The sequence below is a fragment of the Octopus bimaculoides genome, chromosome 2 (assembly GCF_046866305.1).
Source record: "Octopus bimaculoides isolate indiv1 chromosome 2, ASM4686630v1, whole genome shotgun sequence".
Lineage (NCBI taxonomy): Eukaryota > Metazoa > Mollusca > Cephalopoda > Octopoda > Octopodidae > Octopus > Octopus bimaculoides.
Genome location: NC_142929.1, coordinates 70,229,210 through 70,242,335, shown reverse-complemented (window position 1 = coordinate 70,242,335; position 13,126 = coordinate 70,229,210). Strand labels below are relative to the sequence as shown.

General features: G+C 34.6%; 1 protein-coding gene across 1 annotated transcript; it reads right to left on the bottom strand.

Moving 5' to 3' along the window:
• Nucleotides 1–3,161: 3,161 nt before the first annotated feature.
• On the bottom strand, nt 3,162–12,217 carry LOC106869231 (anti-apoptotic protein NR13). The gene is made up of 2 exons (XM_014914880.3): nt 11,558–12,217; nt 3,162–5,069 (listed from the first exon to the last, which is right to left on the bottom strand). Exons 1-2 carry the CDS (start codon nt 12,104–12,106, stop codon nt 4,962–4,964), a joined length of 657 nt encoding a protein of 218 aa, XP_014770366.1. The 5' UTR covers nt 12,107–12,217; the 3' UTR covers nt 3,162–4,961.
• Between the last annotated feature and the right edge of the window lie 909 nt (nt 12,218–13,126).

The window sequence follows — 13,126 nt, the reverse complement described above, 5'->3', positions numbered from 1 at the left end:
CTGGGACATCGCCTTCAGTCGGACAAGTCGCCCACGTACATATTTTAAAGTTTGGTATTTTTGTATCGTTTCTTTTGCTGAAAGGCTAAAATACGGGGACATAAATAAACTAACACCCGTGAGGGTCACTAACACACATTTGACATACGACAGGTTTCCACATAATTCACACACAAAGTACTCGTCGACACGCGGCTATAGTAGAAAGCATTTGTCCAAGGTGCCGTGCAGTGAGACTGAATTCGAAACCATGTGGTTTGCAAAGCGAGCAGCACAACCACACATTTGCTTGTTTTTGTTTTTTTTAACCTTTTCTTGGATTAACAGTTTTTAACAATTAAAATTTTCAAGAACTTACGAGACAAACTAAACGAATATTTAATATTACATTACATTAGATATGCAAAATTTTTTTGAAAAACTTGAAAGAAAAGTGGGTTGGATCAAATGTTTTTAAATATACCTTAGTTTAATAATAATAATAATAATAATATACAATGAAATTCAATAACTGACATTTTCATTCGTAATTCTATATATGTTTAAAGCTTGAAAGTAATGTGTTTTTAAATCTATTTTTATAGTCAATATTTATTGATCGTCTCAAGTATAGCTGGTGTTATTAAACAAAACATGTTTTGAATTTGTGTATGCGAAGACCACTTTCAATTTATAATTACTTTAACTTCAAATTATATTCCGAGGGAAAGCTGAAAAGTTCATAGACTGGCTATGAAGGAGTGATGCTAGAAATGTAAAAACTTGCATGTATTAATTTCAGTGCTTCTTAATAACTGCATTTTCAGGGAAAACTGACATCTGATTGTTCAAAGAAGACATCAAAAGTAACTAGTATAGCGACTTCTCTTGGGATGGGAGGAGCGACAAAATTTGCCATGGTGGTATTATCAAGTACCTGCAGAAAAAGAATTTCGCTCTGCTCAAGCTTTATCAACAGTGCAAAAGTGAGGAGCTGAATTTAGGAGATGAAGGGAGAGTCTCGAAAATGACCCAAGGTCTGGACGTCCTGCAACTGCCACCACTAATGAAAACAATGCTATTAGTTTATCCCATGACAATTGAGAATATTCTGCACAATGAACTGGATATGACGATGGTTTCTGCTTGATGGGTGCCACGTCTTCTAACACCTAATCAAAAGCACACCAAATTGAACACATCATGGGAAAATCTGATATTGTTTGAAGCAGATCCAGTTGGTTTGCCTGAACATTTCTTAACCTGGATGAGTGTTGGATTCATCACTAATCCCAGGTTGAGACAATACACGTGGTGGAAACACCCCTCCTCACTAGCTCTGAAAACAGCCAAGATCATTTCAATTGCAGGGAAGGTGATAGCCCGTTTTTTTTTTTGCAAAAGGGATTGTTTATTGACTATCTTCAAAAGGGCCACTGCTAGCACAGTTTTGAAAGACTACCAAGACCAAACACCCAGGAAAACTTATGAAAGGGGTCTTGATTTATGAGGACAATGTTCCAGCACACAAGTCCTTAGTTTCAATGGATTCTGTGCATGACTGTGGATTTGAACTGATTCTTCAGCTTTTGCCCCACATGAAAAATTCTCCATATTTTTCCCCAACATGAAAAATCAAAGTTGGGAACAAGTATCACAGCAATGAAGACATCCTATTTGCTACTGATGACTTTTTTGACCAACAGTATGAAAGCTTTCTTCACCCATGGGATCCAAGCACTGCAACACCGATGGAAGAAGTGTGTGGACCACAAGGGTGACTATGTTGAAAAATAAACCTCATTTGGTCCCATTGAGAGCATCTTGGTCAGCCTATAAACTTTTTAGCCAACCCTCATATATTACTATTAGGCTGGAAAGAAAGTCCTGTCACATTTTTGACATGATCACTGAGAGTATTTTTTAACACTTTGCAATAGACACACCAAACAAATCTGGTTCATTACAGCTGGAGTTTGTGAACTGGGTTTTACCACATACACACACACACACTTTGTTTCCCAATAAAACTATTACACTGTAACAAAACTTTAATTTCGTCATTTGTCAGTAAGTGTTATTTCCTATTCCTTCCTACCTAGAAATCAAAGGAAATGACAACTATTTCCTTCAAACCTTGCTTTTGTGAGTTGGACATCAATGTTTTGAAACTGACCTATTTTTCCATTACACTTCAGGCAAATTCAGCACTGAATCACTGAAGCAGAAATATTGTTGTAGCAAATATTCTGCTCAATACTATATATTTGCTTGACTTTAACCACTTGAGCATGTCCTCAGTGGCTGACAATATGTGCATCTCTGACCATGAGCAGTGGGGAAGCATCATCATAGCCACATGTTGGGAAGGATTCTCTGGGTTTTGAATAAATGTAACAAAAGCAAAGTTTGAAGGAAATATCAGCCATTTTTCACACTTTCTAGGAGTAAGTAAATAGGAAATGAAAAAAAAAAAAAAGGCATCAGAGGGGTGGCACATACCCTGTGCACATATAGTGTGGCTTACAATGTGTTCCTTACCTATGCTTTCTAATTGAACTGATTTTTTTTTTTTTATAGATACTCTGGTGAAATTAAGTATCACCATTATATATAATCTGGTGAAATTAAATCAACTTGTAAGTAAATGGAACCCTCAAATTCATCACTGTACACACACACACAGTTGCATATGTATGCATGCATGTATCCACCCACACGTGTCTATGTGCATAGATATACCCTGATCTATACATAGATGAGGGTCGATTCATATGAAAAAGAAAGTGAACAAAACGAAATACTTATAGAAAACATTGCATTGAATTTGAGAAGCGTTTCACCATTATAGGTATTTATACTCCGGTGAAATTTTAAGAAATGAATTCATAAACAAATGCATTCCTCAAATCCATCACTGTACACACAACCAAATTTTCATCACCTCCAGCCACTCACCCAATGAGAATTTCTGTATAATTTGGTGAAAATTCATTCAGCCATTTTCCACACACACAGACAAAGACAAGTGATTACAAAACCTTACTTTCGCTCATGCACACAGGGTACTAACAGTTGCTACCCAAGGACAAAAATAGTGTTACACAGTGTTATTAATAAAGTTCATTTAAGATAAAAAAATAATTATTAAAAAATAGACAAAAAGAAAGAGACCAAAAGCATTTTACTAAAAATGGTTTTAATTTATTGATATGACAAAAAAGAAAAAAAATACTGAATATAGACATTCATACAATTTCTATAACAGCAACTACCGATGTGCATCACAGCCCGGAACGAGACTTTATGAAACACATCTGTTGTTCGTACACTTCCGCACCACAAGGGAGGTCACTGTTATACATAACACTGTCTACATACTGGGTGGATTATAAATGGGTCTATTTATATAATATGTACATGATGATAAAGCTTTTTATGAGCCACCCTGTGTAAGTCACATACATACACACACATATATATGTATATATATATATATATATATATATATGTACTTCTGGATAATTAGGAAACAATGTTTATAATAAAATTTAATGTCACTTGAAATATTTTTCATAGAAACAATTTTTGATTCACAATTAAAAAAAAAACCCTTCATTTTCTGGAATCTTCATCTTTGGCATTAAAAACCTAAAAGGCTAGCATATGCATACATGTAATATATTTATATATTTACACTTTATATTGGAATCACAGCCTACAATTATGACAGTGGGAGAAGATATAAGCAAAGTGTTGTTATTTACACTGTACGACATAAACAATGACATCCCTTCTGGTGCAAAAGTGTATGAGCATCACACATCCAGCCACCAGCAGAAAGAGGCAAGGCTTACCAATCACAAGATTATATAGAGACAAGCATTTTCTTAATCTATAAATAATAACCTACTAAATACTCAGATCTTACATATTGATTTTTGCTTTTCTAAAAGCACGACCTAATGCTGCGAAAACTTGGAAAAAGCTGGCGAAAATAATATCAGATCATGTTTTACTAAGCAAGTTAATAAAATAACAATGTAACAGAAATTGCTTAGGAAAATCTAAAATGATAGATAAAACTATGTAAAATTCTTTTGTGGATAGGGGAAGAGAAAAAAAAATGGTTAGATGTTTAGATTTCCCCTAAGTGTCACTCTACTAAACCATTTCAACTCTAGTTTTTAAATAGGCCATATCTGCTTTAAACTGGCTAGATCAAGCCTCTCAAACCTAGTCTATAATGCCATTCTAAAATTAGACAATCACATCATTAAAATCTCAAAGTTATGAGAATGCATGATTAATTCAAAACAATGTGAATAAATAAGCATTACATTTTACTGAGAAATCTGTGAATGCTAAAGGGCTAAAAGAAAGATCACAACAGATATTTTAGAATCAGAAAAAGAAAAAAAAATGGAATGGTGAAGCCTGTAATGCCTGGTCTTCAGTCTGTTCGTTCACAACTGTCCCAAGGCTACATAATTTGTAGGCCTGGACAGAACATGAAACATACCAACAGAAAATGCCATACAACCCATCACTACAGGTCAGTGTGCAGTATGAAGTGGCTCTATCTGTCAGGTAGAGACATGGTAAAACTGGAGCAACAGAATCTGTGGCCCATACCAAGTAATGTGGCTAGCTACCTGTGTGCCATAAGACTTTTTGATCAGAGATGATCACTGAGTTATAAGAAACATCTATTGTGTTGAATAAGATATATTTAAATTTAACTCTTGAGGTAATATATTAATTATATCACCAGGAATTTATGGTTTGGGAGAAATTTAAGAAAGAAGATTTACAATACATAAATAAATAGGTATGAGGAGGAGAGTGAGCTTTACAACTAAAGTATTTAAAAAAAAATTCATCCTTAGCTGTTATTAAAAAGACTTTATTGTATAATGCTGAAACGGGTTTTTCACAAAAATATATCTTTAAAGAGAACACAAATAGAGTTAACTTTTGTTTCACTGGGTAGCAATGACCAATGCACCAAGACCAAATGCTGCAAATACGAATCCTCTCCACAATCTGTCTTCTTGGACTTGTTCAGGGAAAAAGTCAGAGAAATTATCCTGAAAAGAAAAGAAAACAAAACAAAAAAATGATTAATGTTTTTCATCTAGGTGCAAGGACAGCAATTTTGAGCAGGGAGGAAAGGGCATTATTCCCACTCTTCTAAATGTGAGTAACCATACAACTGTTCTACAAGAACCTCCTTATCATTCTTCCCCTATCCCTTCTTTCATACATTAATCCCTCATCTCAGAAAATGCCATCCTAAGCTTTGTGGCCTTACTGGCTGCATGGCATTCTCACTAGAGCCAATGGCATAAAAAAAAGTACGTAGTACACGCTGTAAAGTGGTTGGCATTAGGAAGGACATCTAGTCATATAAACGGTGCCAAAGTAGACGCTGGAATAGGATGTGACCAACTGACCCATCAGATCCTGCCAAACCATCCAATCCAAGCCAGTATAGAACATAGATGTTAAATGATGATGATAATGGTGACAGTACTTGCTTGGTATTTAATCTTATTCTCTGAAATGAAAGATAAAGCTGACTGACATAATTTAAACTCAGAATGTAAGAAATCATAAAAAAATATGGCAAAGCATTTTCTCTGATGTTCAAATGATTCTGCTAAACCATCATCATAATACATTAATATAATTATAATCCTTCCCACATTAGGCACAAGGCCTGAAACTAGTTGATAACATCAACTCCAGTACTTGACTGGTACTTTATTAAATTGACCCCGAAAAGAGGAAAGGCCTCAGTGAGATTTGAACTCAGAAAGTAAAAATGTCAGAAGAAATGCTGCTAAGCATTTTGACTACCACACTATTCTTCCTGCTCACAGTCTTAATAACAGTAATAAAAAGCTCAGTTTATCTTTTATTAAAATACTTCAACTTCATGAAAGAACTAAGGAACAAGAAAAAAAATTTAAAAAATAAAAATAACTGCTTGGGTGCAATCTAAATGACTCGGACCAGGAGCAAGCACAGAGCCTCAACTTTTGGATACACAACCAAAAATGTAATCGGCTCAACTAAACACCCAATCCTTTTAAGTTAATTATGCTCCTTTGTTTAACATCTAATTTTCCATGACAGAATGGGTTTGGATAGGGAATTATTTTGAGGTAACTGGATGCACTACCCGCTGTCAATCCTTACCTGCTTTTGGGAAATGGATTTTTTTTTTTAATATTCTAGAAGTCTATGAAAGCTCAAAGCAACTGGTCAAAATGTCAATATCACCAGCTAACTCAAGTAATGACACATTTGAAATTATAAACATTCATGCACTAACATACACATTAAATATACACACACAAGTGTAGGTGTGGTTGTGTGTTTAAGAACTTTGCTTCCAAACCACATAGTTTTAGGTGGAGTCCCATTGCATGGCACCTTGGGCCAGTGTTTCGCACCATAATCTCAGGCCAATCTCTGTTAGTGGATTTGGTAGGTGGAAACTGAAAAAGGCATGTCATATATGTGTGCACGTGTGTCTTTGGGTTGACATTGCATGAAAGTCATACAGTGTCATCCATTTCCAATATTCTACAATAACATGTCTGGCCATGGGGCAACATTACCTTGCCTGGAAACAGGTAAGTGTTGGTGACAGGAGGGAATTCAGCCACAGAAAATCTGACCCGATAAACTCCATCCAACCTTTGTAAGATGGAAAAGTATATGTTAAAACAATGATGATGATATACATGATGGGCTTCCTGTTGCTTCTCTCTACCAAAATATTTCATAAGGTATCACAGAGAAGGTCCAATCCCCAAACTGTAGTCAATACCAAGAAAATCTGTTTCTATTAAGAGAGATCATAGTTGTACTATCAGCCATGCTTAACAACATTCAAGTAGCAAACTACAGGAATAACAATAATTATCCTGATTTGTAGTAATTCAGTAACAGGATGCCATAATACATGGTTAGTATTCTAATCGGCTATAAGCACTCATTTAGATAAACTAAAAAAAAATATATAAACAATTTTCATGAAGCCCTAGACTACAGTCAGCTTTAGTATTTCATAATTTAGTTCTAAGTGCACATACATATTCAGCATATTAGGTAAATAGGGTGTGATAAGATCTTGGCAAGAGAATTTTAATAGGTAGGATAGACCAAGGCATTAAACACTGTATTTTTACTAACAATTGAATTGATTAGATTCATGAGAACAATGGAAGACTAGTTACAAAGAACATAATACTACCATTTGGGTCAACAAAACAAGTTTCAAATGTCACGTTTTTGTACATGTGTGTGTTTACATATATCATCATTTAAATCATTTAATGTCCATGTTCCATACTAGCATACACACACTAATCCCATTTTTAAAAAAACCATATTTCTGTTCAAGTCTTCTGCCTTTAATAATTCATGAGGAGCATATAGCATTGAGAGGATCCAAGCAGTAACATATCTATTCAACAACCCATTTTGACAGATTTGAATGTTAAATATCTGACCACTATCATTTTTCACCACCAGTGAATGCTTTTTCCATTTAGGTATGTGTATTTATAACATGATACAACGATGTAAGAGGACTGAGACACTAATGTTTCAGCCATGTGTTTTCTCAGTTGAAGTTATCCCACAACCAGACAAAACAACTTGCTAATACATGCAGCTGTCTGCTACATGGAGTACACATAGAACAGTGAAAATTCTGTTGCTGTTTCTATTAATTTGAATACAATGAAAAATTTCAGAAAATAAATTAACATGAAATTTTAATAGGATTATGTTGAGATATTGTCAGATACCCTTCCTGTTGCAAGCCTTCACCTGTTCCTAGATAAGATAATATTTTTCTACGGCCCACCTGTATGACAGTGAACCTCATTTTACAAAAATGTGATGACAAAATAAAGAGACACTAACACCCAACCACATCCACGCACCCATATGTAGACATAAACCCACACCCACCACACTTGAAACTTGAGCAAATGTTTTGCTAAGAAAGAGAAACCACAATCATCTTATGATCAGAAGTACTTTGATATGCTCATGATTCTGCCAGGTCACCACAGCCTTAAAAATTCTCATAATAATAGATCACAATGTTGAATACCAATAATAATTTCTAAAAGCTACTAGTTTATCAAATTGTATTCAACTTTAAAATCTTTTACAAACCCAACCATCAAATAATTGTTTTCAATGGTGGAACTTGAAGTACATAAATCTATAATACCACGTAAATATTGGTAGAAAAAGTTGAAGGCTACTTGTGGGACATGAAACCAGGTTTGTAAATATGACAGGTGCTCTACCATTGGACAAAGCAACCCTTTGGAATTTCTTTTGTAAATGGTACGGTTAACAGCAAGATTACTGAAGCTCAGTTACTCACAATCTCGGCTGCAATGACGATTATTCCAGAAAATTGTTCAAATAAAAGGGTATAAAATAGTTAATAACCATAATCCTATAGGCTGTTCAGATATCCCAAAAGACTTCATGCAATATCTAGGTGAGTCAGTTTAGTAGAAACCATTCCTGTCTCTGATATACAAACTAAACCCTAGAAGTTAACAGAACAGGATATTGTACAAAGCTATCTCTGCTTATAAACTTATCTTCATGATTTAATATCCTTGTTCCATGCTGGCATGGGTTGCATGGTTTGTCAGGATCTGATGGACCCAAAAATCACATAACGTATTGCTATACGAAATCCACCCGTGGTAAATGGACAGGCACTTGAGAAGTTTCACGATTCTGGACACAACATACAGGAGATAGTCTTGTCGTTGAATTACTGATCTATCCCCATCAGTATCTGTTATACAACAGATGCTAATGGGGATATAACAGGCTCTACACCGTTGGTGACAATGCACTTCCAATTCTTTCTTAATTGGCCCAAATCGTTTGATTAAATCACTTTCCTAAATGAAACAAATGTGGACAACTTGTTCCGAAACAACTCCGAATGGGGAACAGTTCTCAAAAATAACCCCCAATTGTTTTCCTCCAAAATTCCCATGTCCTCGGAGTCTACATAGTCAAGGTATATTTGTAGATGACTTCATTAAAAAAACATCCACTTTCTTCAAAGTTAAGATGAATTGAAGTGAACTCCGGTGAATCTCCCCCCCCCCAAAAAAAAACTTTCTATATTCGGAATCGATATGATATAACACATATTCGTTGAAAATTTCATTAAAAAAATATCCATTTTTCTGAAAGTTATGATTATCCAAAGTCGGGGGGTAGGGACAGAAATTTGGGTAAATTTTCAGATTAACACCCGCAAGATTTTCACTAGGGTGTTAGAGTTAGGGAATTCCGTCCCTAACCCTAACACCCTAGTGAAAATCGTGCGGGTGTTAATCTGAAAATTTACCGAAATCTGTAAGAGGCTAATGCAGTTTCGCACCTCTCCTTGAAAAGTGCATTAAATTTTTTTTCTTTTTTCAGATTCCTACGTTTTAGATGTCGGAGATTACGAATATGCAATTTTTTTTTAATGCATTTCTCAAGGAGAGATGCGAAACTGCATTAGCCCTATCTGTAGTTATGCACAATCCGTGTCCATACTAGTATTTGCGTCTCTTTAACTGTCTGCTTTTGTCGTCATTTCAGTCACGTCGCACCTGACTCACTCACCTACACACAATCTCTCTTTATCTCTCTAGTTCACACTTCTTTCGCTTTTCAACTTATTGGATACGGTTACATATTCACGCACACAAATCTACAGGCTACCTCATGGTTGTGTATGTGAAAAAGAGAGAAATTATGTGTACACGTTAAAAATAAAAACCTAAATTCTCTAGCTATGTTATAAGCATTGTAGATTACGAATCAGCAAGAAAAAATAATTTATAGTAGGACAAAGTATTTTTGTTACCCCTCTCTATTTTCGAAAATTATTTTACCATTCATACTTTTAAAAATCAGACACACACACATTCACTATATGAATACACATTCGCCATAGAAATACATTACACATTATCTCTCTCGTGTGTGTGTGTGTGTGTGTGTATATATATATATATATATATTGTATTTCAGGACGGTCGTTTTTTTTATTGCCAAATAAACACACTATATTTTTCTTCACTCATTTATTACTGTTATTTTAACTCATGTCCAATCTTTTGTCACACATCTGTGACCTCTTCAGCGACACTTTTTTGTTTTCGTGTGTGTTCTTGCTCTACGGTGTAATTAGAGTTAGAACACGCGAAAACGAAGTGTCGCTGAAGAGGTCACAGTTTCGATGTGGGAAAGACTTCCTTTTGTACCCCGCCACCATAAATTTTTTTTTTTTAAATATTACACAAGGTGGAAAATTGATTTCCTACCATGTCTTATAATGTTAAGAAAGTCATAAAAATTAAGAATTTCTATTAAAAAAAACTTAATTTCTATATTATGTATATTCATGTCCCAATTTGCCTAACGTTAAGGCCTAAATTGCCTCGCTCTATGAAATTTGCCCAACATTGGGACATGAATATACATAAATGAAGTTTTTTTTTAAATAAAAATTCTTAATTTTGATGACTTTCTCATTATTATTATTATAAGACATGGTAGGGAATCAATTTTCCACCATGTATGTTTTTTTTTTAATTTAAGGGGTGGGGGTACAAAAGGGGCCCGAAACACCGGGTGTGCATATTCTTTACCTTGGCCGAAAAAAAATATATATATGGCGTACGTGTTTATTTGGCAAGGAAAAAAAAAAAAATGACCCTCTCGAAATACAATATCTGTTTCAACACACGATTTCACACCACGAATCTTGCAAAATGAATTGATAAACATGGTGCTCCAGCATGACCACAACCGCATGGCTGAAACGAGTAAAAGAGAAAATATACCGGGACCACTCTTCTTGAATAGTACCATATATATATATATATATATATATATACACATATATATATATGAGTACACTTTTTTGTTCGGATATATGATACATGTATTTATATACACACACACCGAGGAACACCATATACATTCAGGTCATCTGGCTAATTTACAATTTCGTATAAAACTATATCTCCGGTTAAGATCACGAGGAAACTAAACAATAGAACGTTATAATCGGCATTTCTCGGTAAGTCATCCCTTCGTATGCGTGCGTGCGTGCAACAAAGTAGGTGGCACACCCAGTATTTAATGGTTAAGAATTGAATAAATATACGTTAGAAAACTACTCTCATTTCCGTTTTCTTGAATCATATATTGTAAGCAAATTTTGAGTGTACCTGTTGGAATAAAACCATTTTAAACCTATAAAATGATATTGTTGAAATATCTGTCACGTATGTGACGGAAAAATATAGCCGATTATCTCGGGGAAATTTCAAAACGGAATGACTTCGATATTGAACGTTCCGAGAAGGGGGGGAGCAAATCATGTGAGTCTCGTGATTTGCTGATGATGATTTATGGAAACTTAATAAAAGTGAATTAAAGCAAGCTTAATTATAAAATTATAGCTATTAATTAGTGAAATTTCATTCAAAAAGAATTACAAATTAATATTTACCCATCCGCCAGACTCAATAATCCACTTTCCTAGTTTTTTACCAACGTATCGGCCTGTATATAATGCAATTTGATTACACTTTTCCGGTTTTTGAATGTCATGAAAATGTAAAGCCAGTCTAGCGGCGAACGCATAAACAGCTACAACACGACCCCAATTAATTTGTCCGTCTTCGAATATTTCATCTGTTACATATGTAAAGGAAATGAAAAGATTCATGTCGTCCACTTGGAGTCTATTTATCATAGTTTTAAATAAAATGTCGTGTCGTTTTGAAAGTTCTTGTACCGTTCTTCGCATCGTTTTGCAATGACGGTTAAGTGGCTTCTTTCCTGGATTAATGAAAAACTGTATGACATCATCGGCAATATTTTCAGCATCCCTGCAAACTCTTTCTAATTGCGTTGTATTACCTTCTAAACGGGCTGATTCGGCATCGCCGGTTTGACCAATATTGTTAAGTCCTTGAAAACCGGGAAGTTGTTGAAAACGTCGATTGATGACTGCGAATGGAGAGCCTACTCTACTACGTTCATAATCAGTAGTCATTCTTAGAACAAAATATCTTAAATTTTCAAAATTAATTTTTGTCAGATATCGCTGTTAGATCAATGAATACATACGTACGAGGCAAATACCTCTATTATATATATAGAAGACAAAAGTAGCAGCAGCTGCAGTGCTTGCCAATTAGAATGTGTTAGCCAATCAGAATGCGTCGATTTTCCCAACACTCTTATTTTATTATATTTTATTTTTAAGTGAAACAAAATTTTCTGAGGGGAAAATCTATCAACACTAAAATTCCAGGCGGAAGGACCTATTCCTTTGTAATACCTGTTTTTGGGTTTCGGAAGAAATTTATGAGCACTAACCTTCTTCCTCTGGCTAATATATATATATATATATATATATCAAGGTGGTGCTCCAGCATGACCACAGTCCAGTGACTGAAACTAGTAAAGGGATATATATATATATATATATATATATATATATATATATATATATAAATCTAATTTTGGAACAACGCTAGCAATTTTTAGGGGAAGGAAAAGTCAATTACATCGACTCCAGTACTCAACTGGTGTTTATTTTATCAACCCTTAAAGGATCGGTGGCAATAATAAATCGTCTCTTAGACTGAACGCTTGATTTTTTTTTTTTTTGTATGTAAGTCTAATAGTTGCTATGATCAAAAGGCCTTCCAGCCGTGATCTTCATGTCCATTTTAGAAACAGTGTACCTAGGATTACATGATACAATGTGTTCTTTTGAAGTGTGATTTTATGGTAGTTTGTCTGTTATTTCTAATAGGTCTCAGAAGTTCTCTTCCGTCTACCCACTTTTTGGGTTTCGTAACGTAATTTTTTTTTTTATCAGAATAGGGAAATCTCACTAGCCTCAGGATGTGAGGCTGCGAAAGCCATGGATATAATCCTTTCAGACAAACAAATAAATAAATGAAACAAATAAGTGAATACCCCATCTCAACTTATCAAAAAAAAAATTAGATATTTTAAATTTGTTTATGCATACAGTAGTTTACAAAAATTTTAAATAAATGAA

Excerpts from the sequence above, each read along its gene's own strand:
- LOC106869231 (XM_014914880.3), bottom strand. The coding sequence starts at position 12,106 with ATGACTACTGATTATGAACGTAGTAGAGTAGGCTCTCCATTCGCAGTC. Across the intron at positions 5,070-11,557 it reads TTATTGAGTCTGGCGGATGG|GATAATTTCTCTGACTTTTT; the intron begins GTAAATATTAAT and ends TTTTCTTTTCAG.